Source organism: Cucumis sativus, chromosome 1, assembly GCF_000004075.3.
Source record: "Cucumis sativus cultivar 9930 chromosome 1, Cucumber_9930_V3, whole genome shotgun sequence".
NCBI lineage: Eukaryota > Viridiplantae > Streptophyta > Magnoliopsida > Cucurbitales > Cucurbitaceae > Cucumis > Cucumis sativus.
This window is the reverse complement of record NC_026655.2, coordinates 7,036,212-7,059,200: the sequence shown is the minus strand read 5'-3', so window position 1 is coordinate 7,059,200 and position 22,989 is coordinate 7,036,212. Positions and strand designations below refer to the sequence as shown.

Below are 22,989 nucleotides of genomic sequence, written 5' to 3'. Positions count from 1 at the left end.
TCCTCTCTTTGGTATTTTTGTTCTCTCTCTCCATACATTAATTTCCCAATCTAACAAAAAAAAAATTCTTTATCTTTAATTAGTTTTTTTTTCCTTTTGCCATATTTTGGTGACAAATGATCATTCAATAGGTCGATCTAACAAAACTTATTTAAAAATTAAATAATGTTAAACATGTTTTAATAGTTTGAGCAACTCACTTTTAAATCACTTTATAGAAATGTGACATTAAAAATGTTTAACACTCGTCATATTGCACCAAATATATTATGATTTGATAGTATGATTACTAGGATTGCAACTTGGGCATCGTGATCATATGCGTCGCTGACCATAGGAGATACTTAGTCATATGATTTGTGTAAACAAAAGGAAAAAAGGAATCAAATGCATTTTCCAACAAAAAAATATTATGTATTAAAAAACAGAAAAAGAAAAAAATCCAAGAAATCCAAGAAATCCCATATTGATTTGATTAAACAAAACATCGCTCATACAGTGTCCTGCAAAAAACGGTCCTGAAATCGTCCTTTGTTTTGGCCTCTTTTTATGTTGATAGAAACCTGTCATTGGGTAGATAGATTAGACAGATAACCATATTTTTCACGAGAAATGGCTGTAGCTGCATTTCTAATTAACTTCATTCAACATCAGAAATCTCTTCCAAAGCTCAAAACAACCATCATCTCAAAATTGAGATTTGGAGTAATTCTTATGAAGTCGGGATCTATGAAGAGGCAAGGGCCACCTGCCCCCACCACATCGGGTCGTTTAGTATATAAATAGATTGTTTTCTATAAAATGTTAAAAATTTGTGTTTATATATAGATTGAAAATTTGTGTTTCCAAACTGCAAGTTGACACAGTGGTCAATGGGTGATCAGTTTTATTCAGGTTTAGTCCAACGTCTAATAATGTTAAGTGTTTCAATCTTATTTTTTATTAAATTAATCCATTTTTATTGCTTAAAATTCCAATTTATTTATAATTTTATTCTTCAAAATATTGAACTATTTTGCACAATATAACAAAATAATTCATCTCTTATTTTTATTCTTTTCCCATATGTGCACATATTCGTATAGAAATATTTTACAAATTGTATTCATTTGATACCTATTTGCTTATTAATTTTAATCTTTTTAAGACTAAGATATATATATATAGTTTGTTTTAAATTTACACTTCAATCATTCAAAATTGTGTGATCTCCTCTTTACCATTTTCTTTTCTCCAAACTCTAATACCTTCGTCTCAAAAGGGGAAATTGAGTCCGCTCTCAAGAAAATTTTGAAAAAAACAATTCAAAACATTTTTTTTTTCATATTGCAAATATAACTAGTAATTAATTAATATATCATATGGCTATTAGAGGACTATTAGAGAGTTATCCGCATTTCAATTTGCTACATTTACGATTTATAAAATGTGTAGTGACATACCTCTTATTATCATTAAAAAAAAAATTGCTATTTTTGCAAACACCTTCAATGGAGAAATTGCCTATCTAACATTTTTGTACTTACGGGGCCATAGAAGCAATATCATCACAATTTCTTTTTTTTGGCTAAAAGTTACCATTACAAACTTTTGTCTGTCTATTTCTAACATTTTCTCAATCTATAACAGGCAAGGCTAGCTTAGGCTTCCTCTAAAGACAAGGATATATTGAGCACAAAGAAGTTGCTCACTTCTGTTGCAAAACATTAAAGACTAAGCAACACACTCCTAACAAGGCAACCTGTTGTTCTTCATTATTCATAGAGGAAAGAAGGAAAGAAGTGTCCTGATTCAAATTCGGTAGACCAAAAATAAGGCCAAACCTTCTAGAGAGGAAAATGTTAAGAGCACAGATTTTTAGAGGGTAACTTTTCATGCTTTTCTTCTAACATGATTAAAGTACCAAGTAGAGTTGCTTTACCATAACGTTGGAGTGGATATTCTTCTTTTATGTAATACTTAATTTTTCCACAACAATTTAGAGGATGTGGATAGAAACTTCCACCTCTAACGATAAAATTGTGCTAATATACAACTTAGCTTAGCTCGTTTTTGCTTGATTAAATACAAATTTAGGATTCATAAATTTGTTCGTTAATTGTGACTTGTTAGAAAATAAGCATTAATACTACATTAGAAAGTGTGAGATTCCATCTAAAAACTAATTAGAAATTGAGAGGAGTGGCCAATGGATTTTATTAAAATTGTGATGTTTTCTCATTTAAAATATCATCTAAGTGGTATGTTTCTTCAAATTCACTATTTTTGGATAAAGACTTAGATTTTTTTTTATTTTATAGATAGAACTTCATGGTTTATCTAATATGGTACTGTAGTGTATGAAACCTACAACGATATTCATACAAAAAAAGTAAATTGATCCAAGAAGGATACAACGAGGAAACACTACACCATTTTGAAAATCTTACATTGATAGAAGATGAAAATTTTCACGATCTTTATATCATTATAAGATACATAGATTACTTCCATTATTGTTAACTAATTTTGAGATAGAACCAAATGTTTATATAATAGATTACTGTAGATTTAATGTAAAACCCAACTTTCTATTCCCTTCTACCAATTCTCATAGCCAACCCCACCTGCAATTTTTCTTCTGGTGGGAGTACCATTCTTTAGTCATTTATATCATATATCATGTGATCGGTTCATTAGTCAATTTCTACGTGCAATGTATAATCAATATATGCAAGTACTAATATTTGCAGGAGAAACTAATTTAGAACTAGAACTATTAAAGCTGAGAGAAAATTTCATAATTTAAAAATTTATCACAGTTTAATCTTGCAACTAACAAAACAAAATCAATCCTAGTTTAATATTCTTTAGCAGATTAATCCTTCAAAAAAATCTAATTAATGATAAAGTGGGATTAAGTTTAGGGATAGTTATTACAAATATAACAATTAGTTATTTTGTTATTGAACTCATTTTAAGTACAATGAATAAATTTGAAATTTTGGTGGTAATACGATCACCCCCAAAAAGTAGGGTGTCATGGTGATCATGTGGTGCAGTGCCACTGCGTTCTTACTGACCATCGGAGGTATCTTGTTATATGCATTGTGTGTGCAAAGAAAGAAACAGTAAACTATCCATTTTCCAACCAAGAGTTCCAACTAGATTTGGGCTAAACCTAACATATCTAGTACTATGACCTACAAGAACGACGACCTTAGTTATTTGGCGTGGATAGATAAACTTGTCACATTGTGGTGGGTCTCTATTAACCTCAATGATATCCATATATCACTTTTTTATTTTGCATTGCATGTGCAAGTAATTTATCATTTGTTACTCGTCTTACCATTTTTTCTTGAATTACATTTATGTTGGGGTATTTTTAATATAAAAAAAGTTAAAGTATTTGTTGTTTATAGTAAAATTTTGAATTCTATAAATAATATAAATTGATAAACTTTCACTGGTAAAATTATATCAGTATCTATCAATGTCTATCATTGATTGAATCTAAAATTTTGCTATATGTTATAAATATTTTGTCAAATTTGATATTTTTTTGACAATTTCCTTTTATGTTTGTTGAAAAAGAAACCACCTCTATTATAATTTTTATCTTTCTAAATTTTTTCTTTCTATATATCTAATATTGTAATTTTTTTTAACAAAAATACTATAGAAAAGTCTAGAGATACCCTAAAATATCTCAATTAGGACATCACATATCTTTGGCATCATCGTCATTTTCTGATGTTTATAACGAGACATTCATTCAAAAGAAGAGTTAATTATTTTTATACTTGTGATGGTGGTCTATTTCTTGTTCTAAAAAAATAGAAAAAATAAACAACAAGAAATAGGAAACAAAAAACAGAAAACGAGATACAGAGAACACGAAACACAAAATGAGAAACTGTAAAAAGAAAACAGAAAATGAGAAACCGAAAATGAAAAACGAGAAACTGAAAACTATAAATAGGAAATGGGAAACTGAAGGCGAGAAACTGAAAATCGAAAATAGAAAACAGAAAAAAGAAACAGGAAACCAAAAACAGAAAACAGAAAATGGAAAGTGAAAAACAAAAAACAGAAAACAAGAAATGAAAAACGAAAAATAGAGAGAAGAGTTAAATTTTGCAACAAATTTAGAGGACAGCTCAAAGGAAAAGAGAGAAGAGGCACCGTTCCCAAACGAATTTGGGAGGAAGAGGTACAAGTAACCTAAAAGTAGTCTCACAATAATCAAGTTAATAACATGCATGTCGGTTCATACCACTGTCAATGTCAATGATTTAGGTAGTATAATAAAAAACCTTACTAGTCCACTACCTACTTCTCCAACACAATTAATCGTTAATTTTCATAAATATAACAAAATATCAAAATATTTACGTTTTTTTTACCAAATAAAAAAGTTTTAAAAGACATAAATCTTTTCTATAAATTTTTTATTTGTCTTTAATATTGTTAACGATTCGTCACTCCTCTTCATTTTTTTCTTCAATTTATTCATGCTCTTCCAGATTTTTTCGTCTTCGATCCTCTTTAAGATTTTCTTTCTTCTATTTTTTTTCATTTTCTTTTTCTTTCTTATAACTACCATTTCAGAATATTAAGATCATTTAAATATTACTTGATTGATATGATTTAAAAGACCATTTACCTAGTCAACACAATCATTTAACATGATCAACATAATCATTAAGATTTGAAGCATTTTTCATCGTTAAAAAGAACTACACAATCATATATCATTTTCTACACGATCACATATCATAACTGTTTAAAAAAAGAACTACACGCGCACACGTATGACCGGTATTGATATTACCTAGACGATCATGTATTATTTTCTACGCGATTGCGTATCATGATCATTTAAAAGAATAATTACACGTGCATGTGTGATCGACTAATCGCGTGTTGACTAGACTATTTTTTGTTTTCAAAATTGTTGTATATGGTGTAAATATTTTATCCGTTTGTTATATTTTTTTTTAGAAAATTTCAAAATAAGCCCACCTCTTTAATATAGCAAGCTAAATAGTTTGAACAAGGAACTGTTTTCGTAAAAAACGGAAAGAATTGAAGGAAAACGTTTTTTTTTGGATGGATTGTTAACAAGCATGGATGCATGGATTATTTTTCCATGTCAGGTTCCAAAGTCGGATTTTGCTTCCTCTAAAAAAATTTCTTGATGCAATTTAATTCATGGGGACATTGAGAAAATTACGTGTTGACTTGCAATTTTTAAGATTCGACAAAAATCAAATAAAAGAAAATAGAAGTTCTATATAAATGAGCACTTCACTGCTAAAAAACTCCATAGTTCCAATAAATTATTAAAATTATTCCTTCTATTCTCTGTCTTTGTTACATAAATACAAAAAATGGCTTTTTCTGCATTTGCTTTCTGTAATTCCTTAGTTGCATCACTAAATATTCCACAAAACAATAATTTCAATCCCATAATCAACAACCCTCTACTTAACAAACAAATCATTTATCTTCCTCACCATTCTTTGCTTTCCACTCCCTTAAAACCCTTTGATTCTAAAATCCAACCTTCCATTTTATCCGTATGTTTTTATTATTATTGTTATTGCTATTATTTTTTTACATGGTTCTAATTTGAATATTTACTTGATTACAGAATGGTGTTGAGTATGGTTTCACATGGTTCTAATTTGAATATTTACTTGATTACAGAATGGTATTGAGTATGGTGAAGCTGCAATTAAAGGGAGGATTTTAAAGGATGTTTTGAGAGAAATAGGAGATCCTTGGGAATGTTTGAATCTAATTGATGCAACTCAACGTCTCGGAATTGATTACCATTTTCAAGAGGAGATTGAAGCAGTTCTACAAAGACAATATGTGTTATTCAATGCAATTCAGTATAATCCAGACACTGATCTTCATAAGGCTGCCCTCCTTTTCCGACTTTTCAGACAACAGGGTTACCTCGTTTCTGCAGGTTCATATTTCAATTCTTAAGTGCAATAATTCTAAATTTTTTTTGTTTCTTGGAAACATTTTTGCGCATCTCAATAGGCAATCTATTTTCTAACCCAACAATATTTGGGGAAGGAAAAATTGAATGCCAAAAGGATGTAGCAGTGATATAATCACATGAAAATGTTTTTTTTGTTTCAATTTGGTTCACATTTTCGTTTAATGTTTTAACGGATTTCTACTCAATATTTATCAATAATTAAAATTTATACAGCTCTATTGAAATTGATAGAAGTATCAAAAAAATTTTAAAAACTAATTTAACATTTTTTACCGTTCACGTGAAAATTTATCTTTCAGAAAAAGCATTTAGGCAATTTTAAGAAATATTCCAATTCATTTTTTTAGAAAAATGAAATTTTAATATTAAAATTCAAATATTGCCAATAGTATTTATGACTAATTAATAAAAAAAAGTGTGAAATTTTCTACAAATAGAAAGAAAAACCTATGAAAATTTCTAAAAATAGGAAGAAAAAAAAACCTAGAACACATAGGATTCTTTTGAGAAGGCATATAGAAAACTGTTTTATTCATTCTCAAACTTCATTGGCATCTGAAAAAAAATTGATATCGACAAAACACAATAATTCAAATGTTTTTGGAGTGTACTTCACGTGCCTTTTTTGGAAGTGTATGTGCTTTATTAATCGAGTATATTTTGTAAAATTTAGAGAAAAAAAAATTATAGTTGCAAATTTAATAATTAGATTTAAATTAATTAAGTATATAATAACATTTTAAAAATATTACAAATACAACAAAATTTGTTAAATTCTATCCATGATAGAAGCCTATCACCAATAGACTATGTTGCAAATATTAGTCTATTATTTATAGATCATACGAGTCTATCAGCGTACAAGTCCATCAACGATAGTTTTTCTATATTTGCATTTTTTAAAAAATGTTGTTATATCCTTAATTATTATTTCTAAAATGACCATTAATTACAATTACTCAAGAAACTTACCCTATATTATTATTTGTTTAATTTCCATTATTAGTCCGTAAGATATTACAATTTCACTCTTTTTTTTTCCTTTCGGATTTGGTCCCTAAATTTTAAAATTTACAAACAGATGTGTTCAAAAGCTTCATGGACAAAAAGGGGAAGTTCAAGGAAGAGCTAAGAGAAGATGTAAAGGGATTATCAAGTTTATATGAAGCTTCACAGTTATGCATCGATGGAGATGAGATTATTCTTGAAGAAGCTGAAGTTTTCAGTAGGCATTGGCTAAATGCAAGGAGTGAAGCTGACTTGGCCAATTTTGTGCATAATACGATAGCTTATCCTCATCATAAAAGTGTGGTGCAATTCATGACACTTAACTATTTTGAAGATCACATGCAATGCCCAAACAAATGGATTCATATTTTTCAAGATGCTGCCAAAATGGAACTTCATAGTTCTCAACGTTTACGCCAAAATGAAGTTGCTCAGTTTATGAAGTAAGTATTTTTATGGGCTTTACTTTATGAATGTTCTTGAATGATTTATTAAAATATTGCCTTTTTCAAAACTTATTAGTAAAATAAGGTTGTTTTCAAACTTATTAGGAAATTACGGCCCCTCAGAAGTTTGGTTTTGATTTCTATATTTTTTATTTTTATTATTTTCTTTAATTTGTTAAGAACATATTTGATTTGGAAATAGTAAAAATAAATGGATGTTAGGTTAAATGTTTAATCATGGACCATCCAAAAGAACAAATTGAATTTTTTTTAAATCTTACACAAGAATCCATTTTAATTAAACACATCGTACAAATTATCATATCTAAGAGTAGAGAAAAAACAGATTGTTGTTACTTTGAATGTTAAAGAAAAAGAAAAGTTCTTCCTCTGAGAATGACACTATTTCAATAAATAGTTTTAAATAACATTAATTTTGATAAATAATTTTTCAAAATGCTATGTTAATATAATTTTTTCTTTTCTAGCACGAAAACACTCCCTGACCATGAAACGAATGTCAATTTTTTCTACCTATTGTCTTCAGCTAGAAAGAAAAGGAAATAAACATTCAATTAAGAAGAAAAAAATGATAATGGGGTTGGTGCCAAAATAAGTATTAAATATTTAAAAGAGGTAGTTAAAATGTTTTTAAAAATAGTAAATCGTTATTTTCTTGTAAGAATGATACCAACTTGGGTCAGTAGTGCACCCAAATATCCTATTAAATGAATGTCCTTTTAGCATCTTCTTTATATTCCATATATTTTCATTAAACAAAGGATACAATATGTTTTAAAGTAAAGCAACTTAACCAAAATGTCAAATCATAAGTTATCACTTGACAAGTTTCTCTTTTTGAAAAGTATGTTTACAGAAAATAATCATATATGTGTGATAAAAAAAAAATGCTGAAAGATCATCACTGCTACCTGGATTTCACGAGTATTATTCTCTAAAAGAGAAAAATTGCCTTGTAACAAATGCGGTTGAACATTTGTGTGGTTACACAAAGATATATGTATAGATGAACCTAAATATTTTTAGGTTATTTTTATCTATTTAAAAAAAAATAGAAACTACAACATGTTTGATAAAAGAGTTCTATTTTTCTTTCTATTTTTATTCAAGTAATTGAATAATAAGAAGCATTTTTATGACTAGCTACATGTGTACAACAACGATCGTAAATATAAGAAAAGTTACTGGTGATAGACTCTAAACTACTATTAGCTTATTAATAATTCATACAATTTTGTTGATGGTGGCGTCTGATAGATGGTGGAAAGATACAGAATTGGGGAAAGGGTTGAGTTTTGCTAGAGATCAACCCATTAAATGGTATGTGGCTTCATTAGTTTGCCTCACAGATTCTTTCTACTCAGAACAAAGAATCCAACTTGCAAAGTCCATCACTTTCATATATCTCATCGACGATCTTTTTGATGTATTTGGAACTCTTAATGAACTCACCTTATTCACTGAAGCTGTTTATAGGTAATTAATTAAGAAAACTGCATCCTCAAATCCCTTTTCATTAATTATTCTGAAATTAAATATTCCATGTGATCCTTAAATTAATTAATTTTGTTTTATGTAGATGGGACTTGGCTGCTGCTGAAGGATTACCTGACAGTATGAAAATTTGTTTAAGATGCCTGTTTGAAGTTACTAATGAAATATGTTACCATATCTATCAAAAGCATGGTTGGAATCCCATTCACTTCTTACATAAAGAGGTATGGTTTTACATTAATTTATCATTTTGTTTAGTTAAATTAACGAGTTTAGTAACTTCTAAAGTTTTAAGGGTATATCTTGGATATCTTGATACACACTTGATTCCACTGTTCTTTAATATCATGTTAAAAACAAAAGAAACTTTATTAATAAAAATATCATTGACTAAATTTATAACTTAAACATTTTATTTTAATTTAAGTTCACATCCAATTTTATTGTACAATCAACAAATTAGATCTTTTGGTGATTAGGGTTGAAGATCTTGCATTAAAAATATACACGACCTCAGAAAATTTAAGGAAGCATTTGGAGTAAGGAGTAGAGTTGTGAAATTGGGAGATCAATAGCAATAAAAGTTAATTAAACATAAAATTGATGTCTTTTTTTATAGTAAAATGAATCTATTTTTGGTTTTGGGTTTTGGAATATATGTTATAGATGTGTGATGTTTGAGGACACTTCTTAATCTTTTTAAAGTTTACTTGCTCAAATGAAAAAGAAAAGATGAGCTCACAAATTCTTGGAACAAATATCCCAAAAGTAAATGAGATATTCTCCTGCAACCAATTAATTTTGAAATAGAAGTTCGTGCTCATCTAATGTAATATCAGAGGCTATGAAACTACAACAAAGATTTCTTAGTTAAAAAAAGATTAAAATCCGATACAAGATGGTCAAGAGACATCACAATTTTTAAAAGACACGAGTTACTTCTATCAATATGGTTTCAAAATTGAATTCTATGTATTCTCTGCTACATGTGTTGATATAACATTAAAATCCACTCTAATTCATCAGCTTAAAATGATTTAGGAACTAAATATCAGTATACAATAACTTTTGCAGTGGGCTAAATTATGCAAGGCATTTCTGGTTGAGGCAGAATGGTTGAGTTGTGGGCATTCACCAAGTGCAGAAGACTATCTGAAAAATGGAATCGTTACCACTGGCATCCCACTTACATTATTACATGCTTTCCTTTTGCTAGGCCAACAAATTACCGACGAAACTGTCCAACTTTTTGATGACGATTTAGATATCGTTTCATCTACTGCTACAGTTTTGAGGCTTTGGGATGACTTGGGAACTGCCAAGGTTAGTCTTTCGTTTCGTTTTGAAGTAGGCTCATGAGTTTCTTTGGGAAAGATACACAGGGTCAGTTCCATAACTATTAGGTTTTTGGTATATAGTTTTTGAAAAATAAACCTTCAAACATTTTACTAGATCTTTTTTTTTTTTTTGCTTTTCATGTACTTTTCACCTATGTTTTCAATAACCAAGTTTTTTTTTGTTTTCAATAACCCAGTTAAAAATAAAAAAATAAAAAGTAACTTTTAGGTGTTAGGTAACCAATTTTATTTTTAGTTTTTATTTTTTAAAATTAAGCTAATAAACACTACTTACACTCCTAAATTTTCACGAACTTTTTCATTTATTGTTTTAAAAATCATGTTAAAAATTTAAAACAAAGCTACATTTTTCTAATGTACTTTTTCATTTATTGTTTAAAAAATCATGTCAAAAATTTAAAACTAAAAAAATTAGTTTTGTTTTTTCAAATTGAATAATGTATTTAAAAAAAATGCAAATCATTGGGACATTAATAGACTTAATTTTCAAGAGCAAAAAAACAAAAGTAAAATGTTTGCAGAGCGAGACGAAATATTTGTTTTGTTTCTGAGAGCATTAGGAAATGTAGGTTTAATTTTTTTAGAAAAAACAAGTGCAAATAAAATGGTCACGAACATAACCTTAAGTGAAAATAAAAATGAAGTAAAGAAATGTGTTGTAAACAGGACGAGAAGCAAGAGGGGCGAGATGGGTCATATCTAGAATATTACATGAAGGAAAATCCAAGTATCTCTTATGAAGAAACGCAGCAACATACAATGAAGAGAATATCTAATGCATGGAAGACTCTCAATAGAGAATCACTGTTATCCAACCAATTTCCATCCAAGTTCAATCAAGCTTGCCTCAATGTTGCAAGAGCAGTTCCTTTGGCATATAACTATGACAGAAATAAATCCATTCTGAGCATGGACAACCTTCTGAAAAATTTGCTTTTGGATGGCGTGGAAATGTAAATATAAAACCATCAAAGTTATCGTTCTTAGTACTATATGTTAGAATATTTGTGGATTTGTCTTCAAAAGTCAAGATGAATATTTTATTTGTTCAGCTCATTTAAGGAAAGTTTGTGAAGAATATTCCGATGAGAAAAAGATTTTATTTGGTTTCTTTTTCTAAAAGATTATTCTCTTTAAAGAAATGTTGTGAAGAATATTCTAATGAAAAAATATTTTATTTTGTTCTTTTTGAAAAATACTACTTTCTTTTTTTATTGAAGATTTGTCGTTGAGTTTATAATGTGTTTGTATGGGGTTTATTTTGTGTGCTTTTAATTCTGAAAAAACATGGAGAGAAACGTGTGATTTGCAAGAGGAAAACAGTTTTGTGAGGGACGGCTTCATGTTTAAACAGTCAGTTATTCATAAAAATCCAAAGTGTGTTTTTTCTGTAAGATTGAGAGAAAGATGTTGATGTAGAAGAAGACAGTTTCATAAAGAATGACTTCATGATTAAACAGTTAGTTTTATTCATAAGAACTAGAAGCATGTAAAGTCCTCTCTTAATGCTATGATTTGTTGCTGATACTTGTTTCAGCTACTGTTTAGCTCGAGTTTACAACATCCGAAGTTCAAGCTTCTGTAATATGATGATTTAAATATAACTTTTGTTTATGTCTTGATGATCAATGACGTGATTCAAGGGGGAGTTCCTCTAGTTCACTAACTTAATCAATTGGTTGATGAGAAACTTGATTAAGTGAGAGATTTTGGTTAGTCAAATCTATTTTTGAATAAGTTTAGTGATAGAGCTACTTTCTATTAATGATGTATTGCTGATAGTACTGAGTGAAGATTAGTTGTGTTAAACTCTGTACTAAAAATTATAATAAGTTGATTATGATTTATATATCAAAGAAAAAGATTTCTGATCTTTGGTCAAGGACCCCAGACGTAGATGATGTGTCATTAAACTATGTTAACAACGTTGTTTTTATTGTTGGCTATCCGTGGATTCATCCTTATTTATTGTTGTTGTCACTTTTATTGTTCTATCACTATATACAAGTTAAGCTATGTTGTTCCACCGACTTAGAACATAGATTAAAAACCCATGATAACTTATTATTTTATCATCAAAATGATAAATAAACGATGGACTAGGTGTAACCAATACTACTAGTTAGTCATTTAATTAATAATTAAAGATGTTTAAGGGCGTTGAATTCCTAAAACAAAACCACTTGCAACAAACTTAAATCTAATTAAAATCATATAAAAGTTAGGGATTTAAAATAGACTAAAATATTTACAAGCTATAGTAAAATTTTGGACTCTATTAACTATAGAAATCATAAAAACGGATAAACTTATATCACTCTCTATCAATGGTATTAATAGAAACATATCGATGTCTATTATTGATAAAATCTAAAATTTTGTTATACGTTATAAATATTTTGTCAAATTTACTCTCTTTTACGATTTCGATGAAAGCATTCTAAATTCAAAACAAATAAGGCACGTTTTAGATGTATTATTTCACCTTAATTATTTTAGTAATAAAATCTTGGCCACTATTGAAAGTTAAGTTATAATAATTTCTTCAAACTTATTGGTCAATTTATAATGGTAATTAATTGATTATTGTTTTACTATTAATTAATTAATTACCTAAACTAAAATTTAATTGGAAGTCTATTCACTTAATTTGACCTCCTTCGTATATAAACTAAACTTTTCGTTTTTTTTCAAAGGGATACGATAGGTTAGGATACACACACATCTCCATTAAATACTGAACACCTTCTTACCACCTTCACTATCTCTTAAAAGATATTCATTATGCACAAAGGACTACAAAACTAAAGTTAATCCCAATTACAATCTAATGTTAAAGATTACAAAAAGCTTGTTTGACCAAACACATGTTCTCCCAAGTGTTTAATTAGGAGACTATTTTGAATGTCCTTGAAATTTCGCTTGTTTTGTTCATTCCATATTATGGTGCATAGGGCAGCAGTAACCACATTAATCTCCTTAGTGTTAGAATAGCGATCATGACAAATACTGAGAGCAAAAATTAATCTTGTATGTTATTTCACGGTCAGACTTTTCAACTTCTGTAATATAATTCCATAATAGCCTTTATAACAACAACAGAATGCAACACATTGTAACAAACAAACTAGTTCGTACTGACAACAAACAAGTTAAAAGATATATATTTTGGAAGCTAGCTTAAGCTGAAATTTTTTGAGGCTGAAAATCAAAGCAAAAATTCCATAAAAAGTTGTTACAAGTTTGATATTAACGTTCCTTCAGCTCTGAGGCTGCAAAATAAAAGCCAATTCCATGATCAGGTAAACGGTAGGGTAGAATATTATAGTCTTCCTCGTTGAATTTCCTTGTATTTATTTAGTCATAACCAAGAATAAAATGTGAACTTGTCATGATCAATCTTTAATGATTTGTTCTAAGTCATTTTCTACATTAAGTGTTGTATGAATAATATCACAAATGATCCTAACACATGTGACTCTCATGTACGAGAGAATCTATATTATTATTCAACAACTTCACATTGTTTAGATCTCAAGTCAACTTTACTTGTTCTAGTGTCTGAGAGTTTTATAACTAATTGTCTCTCAAAGATAAAATAGATTTACTTTTCTTATTAAAGTAACAACTCGTCGACAAGATCTAAAGAAGTATAATTTGTAGAAATAAATTGAACTTGAACATATTTACTCAAATTAGGAGAAATGTTTTTATGATAAATAAATATTCGTGAAAAAATTCTTTGGACGAAATTTTCCAAATTTTAATATAAAACAACTTATATTTTTATTGAATCCTTTATTTAATTTTTAAAATTTTGTTTTCAGATCTCCTACCAAATCTGCCTAAAATCTATTAGATTAAAAATAGAGTATTTTGGGATGTATTTGTATCAGAAAAACTAATTTACAGTGTGAAATCTCTTTATCATTTTCTAATGTGAGGTTCACAAGTATGATGCCAAGATAAAAAAAGTGCTTGAACATTGATTTGAGTTTGATAGACTCTAATACAAAATTAGATAATAACATGAGTAATTTAATTCATGTTATATCAAGATTATAATGATATGAAAATTTTTAATTAAGAAGATGAAAGAAATATTTTCTCTCACTCATCTCTCTTTCCTGTTATAATCTCATTCCTCCTCCCTCCATTTCTGTCATGGTCACTTCCAATTTTGTGCCCACCAATACTTCTTTCTTTTATTATTATTATGATAATATCAATTTACACTCAGTATATCTTTGAACCTACAATTAGTTGGCACAAATTGCAAAACCATACAAATTAAACGGCCCCACCAGCAAATCCCTTGGACAAACAAAACAAATGAACACCATCAGACAGGTATTAATTTTCACTTAGTTTTTATAAATATTATTGGTAAAAAGTAGATAAGAAAATAAAATATTAAAAAATTTTATACTACCCTGAAAAGGAAGGAATTTGAACCACAAACTTTTTTATAACCTAAGAAATTGAAGGTGGAAAGAGTATTTATAAGTTTAATAATTAATTATCATTTTCTTAATTCTACTTATTGTGAGATATTAAAAAAATACAGGAGGAGATTGGAATATTTCTTTCCATGATTTTTTTTTTTACTTTGACTTTAAAATGTGCTATCAGTATTAAATAATTAAAAAAATACAGGAGGAGATTGGAATATTTCTTCCCATGATTTTTTTTTTCTTTTTGACTTTAAAATGTGCTATCAGTATTAAATAATAAAAAATAAAAAAATTTATTATATTAACAAAAAGAAATTTTTTCAAAAATAACAAATTTTACAAAATATTTACAAGATATAGCAAATTCTACCATCCATAGTCATTGATATGCTATAATGATAGAAGACTATCCTCGATAGAATTTAAATTTTTGCTATAGCTTGTAAATATTTTAATTTATTTTAATATTTTTTAAAAATTCTTTTCAACAAAGAGAAATAAGCAGATGAACTCAAACATCTCAACTAGATTTACCTGTGTGCACCCTGCTCATAAGTTGAATGAGATTAACTATAAAAGAAAAAGTAGGGAAAAATTAGACCAAAGAGACCTATAGATAATGTAATCGTGGAGATATGTTGAGAGTGTGTGGTAATCAGTAGGAGATGAAGAAACAGAAAGTTTTTTATTAATATATGAAATTTCTAAGACCACAAAAGAATGATGTGAAAGATAAAATTAGCTAGGAGATTGAAGAGACAGAAAGTTTTAAATCATTTGATATGGTCTAACACCACAACAAAAATGAAAAATGGGTGTGGGTGTGGGTCGGATGTTCAATTCACAAATTTAATACGAAATTTGGAATCACGCCTAAATGATCATAAATGTTCATAAAATTGTTGGGTGGCCCATAATTCAACTCACCATATAATTAATTCCAAAAACTTCTCACATATATCAAGTTCTATTCTACAATCATAACCCCAACTCCTTTTTGTTTTAATTTTCAAACTCTGAGTTCATAACAATAACAACACAAAAGCTTATGGTTGGATTTAGCTGAGATAGGCCAAGATCGATAGTTCTCAGAGGCTTACACACCGAGATAGAGGCTTAAGTTAGCAAATCAAGGCCAGTGGGACTCGAGTTTGGCTAATACCAACCTATAGCTTTTAAAGGCTTGTCCAAGTGGATTGAGTATGATGACCTACAAAAAGACCTAGAGTGAGCTTAGAGAACTCATGAATATGTTTATAGGTAATTTAAAGAAACTACAGACGGGTTGAGAGGTAACTAAGAAAACTCACGATAGAAATTGATACACTTTTATTACTATCTATTAATGTCACTAATAAAAGCATTTCAATGTCTATCAATATTTATTATTGATAAAATCTGAAAATTTTGTTACATGTTGTAAATATTTTATTAAATTTGCTATATTTTATCATTTTCCTACTTTCATATCATTTAATTTTTTTAATTTTTATTATTTATTTTTTAAGATATATATATATATATATATATTATCTCCACTGCTCATGTTTAATTATTTAACTTTCATTAATCCTTTCTAGTCGTATATCTGAGTCTAAAAAAATTAACTATTTTTTCTTTCAAAAACTGACTAATTTATCTCTAAAATTTCTCTCTAATAAATAAATATCCACCTAACTTTTCTCTTTAAGAATTTTCTTCTCTTTAAATTTTTTCTTGCAACCTATTCTCTCTTTTTTTCCCCTCTATAATTTTTATCTTTCCCTCAAACTTTTATTTCTTAACTATTATGTTCTCTAAAACACATCTTCTAATTTTTTTTTCTCTACATAAATATTTTTTCATGCCTCTAAATTTACCATATTTTACTTTTTTTTTTTGTCTAAAACATTTGCAACCATGTGTTTAAATTTTTATATACATGTATTTACACATTCTACCTTTCTAAAATATTTCATCTCTCTCACTTTCTAACGATAAAAAAAAAACCTTAATATAGTTCTCAAATGGGCTTGGTTTTCTGTTTTTAAAAGCAAAAATCCAAAATAGAAGAAAAGTTATTGGACGTACATGACTTGTTTTTTTAACAAATGGAATACCAAAATCTAATTACGGAAACTAAAATGGTTATTAAATAAATAAACAAATAAAACTTAATTTTCAGTTTATTTTTAAATACGGTAAAATAATAAAAATATTTACAAACAATAACATTTTATAATATTTATTGATAATAATAAAATTTTAGATTTTATAATAAATAAATTCGAATAAACTTTTATTAATGACTATTGATCATCGTAGGTAGGTAGGAACGATTATGTCGTATTTGAAATGGCTTTTTTTTTTGGTTGTGAGATGATTATAGCCACTCTTTTATTTTGTTTTATTTTATTAAATGATAGCCACATCGATTTTTTTGCTTCACAAATGTGTGGAATACATATGGGAATGGATCTCCAATGTTATAATGATCCTTTGGGGGAAAGATGAAAGGAAAGGGACGTAGACCATTATTTTAATCCCGTTTCACACAATGATTAGAAAGGATTAATGAAAGAATTATAGAGGATTAATTATTATAATCCTTGTGTTGGAGAAGGATTATTTGGGGAAGGATTATGACTAGAAAATTGTATTTTCTTTTTTTATTTGTGTAATTCTTTTATTTGTACGTTAACCCTAATATGAGAAAAAATACATAATTATTTTTTTTTCATCAATCCAATACAAAATGAAAAATGTGCTAATATTTTTTGCATTTGTGTAAATTGTTCGTATAGTAAAACCTCGACAACAAAAAATTGTATTTAAATTCATTTTTTAGTTAGGTTGTACCGTAATCCAAGCGTTCACAAAACATTTGTATTGATTTTCTTTTGTTGATTTTGTATAAATATTTTTTTTACTTGTAACGTACATCTAATATACTTTCAAAAATATATATTTTTTCCATTTGTACAGTAGTTTTTTCTTTCTTTTTTAACATTAAATCAAGTACACAAAATAAAATGTATTAATTTCTTTTGGTTTGTGTAAAATATGTTTATGAAATTTATACCATAAATTCAATTCACACAGAAATTGTATTATTTAATTTTTCATTTGTCTTCAATTTGTAGTTCAATTTGATTCGTAAATCCAATACATTAAAAAAATATGTTTTTTTTTAAATTTATGACAAATATTTTTTTTTCTAAAGCAACCCCATATGAGAAAGAATTTGAATTACAATTTTTTTTCCATGTGTAAGACATGCTTATGGAACGTTTTCCATAAACCAAAGACAAACAAAAATTGTATTAATTTTTTTTTTGCATTTATCTAAACTTATTTATTTTGTTTGTACTATTTTCCAAAACGACGAAAATTTGTATTAAAATAATGTTTCCAATACACAACAAATATGTATTAATTTTTAAATCGATTTTGTATAAAAAAACAATTTGGATCATACACACAATACACAATACAAACAAATTATATATATTTTTCAATTATGTAAAATATGTTTTTTCAAATTGTACAGTAAATAGAATACAAAAAGAAATTTGTATTTTAAGTTTGTATCATCAATTCTATACAATAAAAAAAATGTATTATGTTGTTTTTATTTTTTCTTTCATTTTTAATATTTTTTCTTCATGAGAACGATAAGCAACATACTAAAGAAGATGATTAATTCGTTTGGCACAAAGAGAATGAATAAGAAGAGATGGGGACTAATTTGTTTGGAAAAGAGAAGAAATAAGAGGATTGATTCGAACAGAATAATAAATAAATGAATAAAGAGAAGAATGAAAAAAAAAAAGGATTATATCGGGAAATGAAAGAATTATATTGGGAAATGAAAGAATTAAGTGGAAAAAGTGGGATAATAAATGAGGAAAGAGAAGTAATAAAGGGATGAATGGTAGTATTTTCCCTCTCCTTAATCGGCCAAACAAGAAAATGACTTCTTTTACTTTCCTTCCCCATACGGTCCTTCAATTTTTTTTAAGTTAGAAAATGTTTTTGAGTAATTGTAATGGACGACCATTTAAGGAATAATAATTAAGGATATAACAACATTTTAAAAAAATTGCGAATATAGCAAAACTATCGCTGATAGACTTGTATCACTGATAGACTGGTATGATCTATTGGTGATAGACCAATTTTTACAACATGGTCTATCGGTGATAGACTATATCATTGATAGAATTTGACAAATTTTGTTATATTTGCAATTTTTTAAAAATGTTGTTATATACTTAATTATTTTGAATTTAATTGCTAAATTTGCAACTATCCCAATGTTTTTAGTATGTTGATAAAGGTATGACCCATGCTACCACTTGTCAATTAATTGTCTATGCAACACTTAAAATGTAGTAGCAACACAAAATGTATAAGCGTCAAAATCATAGATAAATTTCTTTAATCAACATGAATTTAACTCAACAGGCACCGATAAGTAAATGGACATAAGATTCCATATTCAAATCTCTTCCTCAAGTTGTACTTCAAAAATAAGATTGTAGACGTTTGACACTCTTCCTCCCTAATTAATATTAAATTAATATTTAATTTTCTTCCTTAATTAATGTTTGAAAAAAAAATTATGTTTTACTTTTTTTTTCCTAGAATCTGTCTAAAAATATAGATTTATACTCACTACTACAAATTTGGTTTTTCTTGACCGACACAAAGTTTGATTTTTTGATGATCATGGCAAATGATCATCAAGAAAAATATTTTTCTTGATATAATGTTTATCTTGAAGGTCATGTACGTCAAGAAAAATCTTCTTATTTTATTGAAGAAATACGATAAAAAAAAACGTAAAAATATGTGGAATTTTTATTTTCTTGATGGGCAAAGTTCCCTTAGTTTTGTTGATAGTCCACAAACGTCAAGAAAACGACTATCAACAAAACTATTTCTCGATGGACAATAAACATTAAATATAATATATTAGTTGACTGACAATGCTCATCAAGTTAAATAGACTTTCTTGATGGAAAGGCCTATCAAGGAATGAATTTTCTTCATTTGCAATGGCCATTATCAAAAAAAATAATATATTTATTTTGAATTTCTTGATGTGTTTAAAATTTTCTTGATGGATCTAGGGTTTCTTGATGGACAAAAAAAAAAAGAAAAAAAAATCATGGACAAGGTCCATAAAGAAAAATGATATCTTGACGGGCATTACCCATAAAAAAATTATAATTTTGGATTTAGGATAAGATCATGGACAAAACCCATAAAAAATGATATCTTGATGAACATTACATGAAGAAAAAACTATTTCCTACGAAGCAAGAAATTCAGATTCTCATTAACGGACTCATAAAACACGATATTCATCAATAATATTCTTAAAGTTTTACTATTTTTTTTTCTATTATTATTTTCTATACATCAATAATACAATATTACTCTTTGAAAAGTTAACTATTGTAATTATAATTAGATTGAAATAAGTTACTTTATCAAAATTAAATTAGTCATTATGTTCAACTTCAATCCGTTAAATTGAAAGTTTGTAACGTAAGGTTTTCAAAATTTGTAGAAGTTGTAGATCATAAACTTAGCTGAACTGCACCTATATTTTACAAATATATTTTTTTTGGTTCATTTTGCTATATTTAAAAATGTCTCTTTTATAAATATAGAAAAAAGGTTGGAGATATAAAATAAGAAGAGATGTTGAAGGGAGTTCAAAATTATGGGCATTTAAGTAATTAAGCTTCATGAAAGTTTTATAAAGATTTTAACAAATTAATTTAACCTTTTCGGAACCACCCCAACCAAAAATTAGAAGAAAACAAATATATTTCTCAAATACAAAATAAAAATTTTAATTTTAATTAAGTGAGCCAATTTGATGCGAAAATTGTAAGGGTAGAATTTAGATTGGCTTTTTAGTTTACATAAAAGATATAGAATTTTTGTTATGGAGCACACTGTTAGGACAGTTGTGAACTTGTAAGAATTTAATAAAGTATAAAATTGTTATACCATTTTTATATTATTTATAATTATCAATGGAACATACCAATGAACATCAACCTTGTTGGAGCTATAAATTTATATTTTAAAATTCATATGGATAGGTAAATGGAGAATACAAAAATGATTTTGCTTTTGAAACTATCCAAAAAAGAATGTGTTAAATGTTACAAATGAAAAAGTTAAAGAAAAAAAAAATGGATAGATTTTTAAGCACTATAAAAAGAGTCAATATCCTTCCCTTAAAATTGTGATGATAAACAATTTTGAGAAAGAGAAATTAGGTTGAGTAGTCAACAGTCAAAGAAATCCCAAGTAGTCTCAAATGTTGAAACTCAGATTCAAGAGGATTAAGAATTGAGAGTCGGTGTCTAATTTGCGATTAAAGACATGGGTAATTTAAAGATAAACCACGTTTTAAACAATATATGTTGCCATAAAAATCCTCTTTCTCAAAAATAAATATTGATAACAATATATTTACTCCCAAGGGGTAATGGCCCATGGAAACCAATCAGATATTCCAATCAGATGGTGTGAAATAGCCGATTTTATTGGCAATTTTATCCAACTCCCAACTCTTATTTTATTCCAACTTTCTTTTTTCATATCCTTATATTGTTACATACTTTTCACATTCTTTTTTTGTTACATCAATTATTAGATTTCACGTGAGTTTTCTTTGGTGAGATGTGAGTATATGCACTTTTTTTAATAATAATAGTAATAATGATAATAAAAGAGAAGTATGTAATAGTTGAATCATAATCCAAGTTGGTTGAAGGGTGAGTTTTAAAAAACTATGCTAATACTGAAAACTATAAGTTTAATGTTTCCTAATGACTACTTTGATAGTTTAGCTAAATCCCATTAATTTTCTATTTATTTGCTTTCATCTTTTATAAGTAAAAAATTTAAGTTAGGGCTACAAGTTCAAAAGACCAAAAAAAAAAAAAAAACAAGTTTTAAAAAAGTTTTTTTTTTAAAAAAAGCTTTCAAACCTTTTATGAAAACAACATTAAAAAACAATAGATGAAGAAAATAAAGAAACCAATAGATAGATATTAATTTTGAAAATCTAAAAGCTAAAAAATCAACATCAACTCAAACAAGATTTAAGGTGTTTTTGGATTAACTTTTAAAGTGTTTAAATATGAAAAAAAAATCATTTAAAATGCAAGCATTTAATTTGATGAAAAAATTATACTATAAATAAAAAGATCTAACCAAAATGTAAATGTTTAAATTTTTTTTATTAAAATAGATATGATGGGTTAGTAGGCACACTCGAAAATGAATCAGTGCTATTTGACTTTCAAATAGGGTAAATTTATTTGATTATTATCATGAAGGGAAGGAAGGTTTATTTGTATATTTCTCCACTATAAAAGCTTCTCTATCCCTCAAAGGTCTTATGTTATGAATATCTCATACTTTGCAATCAAAATTCCACATGCCTCTTAGGGAGCCATTTTGTTTTGAAGATAGAGCATATAATCTTGGATACACTACAACAAAAACTATCTACTACCACAGTTCTTTACATCAAAAAATGGAAGTGAGGAAAAAAAAACTGTCACAAAATGTGAAAATACGCGTTTTTGGTGGAAAAAAACAAAAAGTTTCGGATTACACTTTTTGCGACAGTTATTTGATGTCATAGAAGATACGTGAAATAATTCACTACTAGAAAAATGGGCTTTCTTGACGGTCGTTGTTTTCCTTTCTTGACGTTTTTTTCAAAAAACGTCAAGAAAGATTTCATTTTTAATAAAAAGCGTCAAGAATTTTTCTGAAACATCATTCTTGACGTTTATTAAACGTCAAGAAGAAATAAATTTTTTCTTGACGTTTTTAAAACATCGAGAAATATCTATCAGAAAAAGCGTATGAGTTCGACATGCTTGACGTTTCTTAAACGTCAAGAATTTAAAATTTTACTCGACGTTTTAAAAACGTCAAGAAATTTATAAAAAAATCCTTGACGTTTTAAAAAATGTCAAGAAATTTATAAAAAAAATCCTTGACGTTTAAAACGCCAAGAATTTAGTACTAAAACGACGTCGTTTCAATTAAGTCCATTTTCTCTTTTCTAAAACCCTAGGATGAAAACACGTTCCTTCCCTTAATCAAAACGCACGAAGATGCAGAACTTGTCGTCTCAGCCGCTGCACTCTCAATCGTCGTCTCAGTCGTTGCCTTTTCAATTC

At 27.6% G+C, this 22,989-nt stretch overlaps 1 protein-coding gene across 1 annotated transcript; it reads left to right on the top strand.

The window, feature by feature from the left end:
• The first annotated feature begins 5,307 nt into the window (after positions 1-5,307).
• Positions 5,308-11,524, top strand: LOC101215070 ((3S,6E)-nerolidol synthase 1). The gene is made up of 7 exons (XM_031881750.1): positions 5,308-5,564; positions 5,695-5,962; positions 7,083-7,452; positions 8,734-8,952; positions 9,056-9,194; positions 10,045-10,293; positions 10,995-11,524. The coding sequence occupies exons 1-7, from the start codon at positions 5,376-5,378 to the stop codon at positions 11,283-11,285; spliced, it is 1,725 nt and encodes a 574-aa protein (XP_031737610.1). The 5' UTR covers positions 5,308-5,375; the 3' UTR covers positions 11,286-11,524.
• The last annotated feature ends 11,465 nt before the right edge of the window (positions 11,525-22,989 follow it).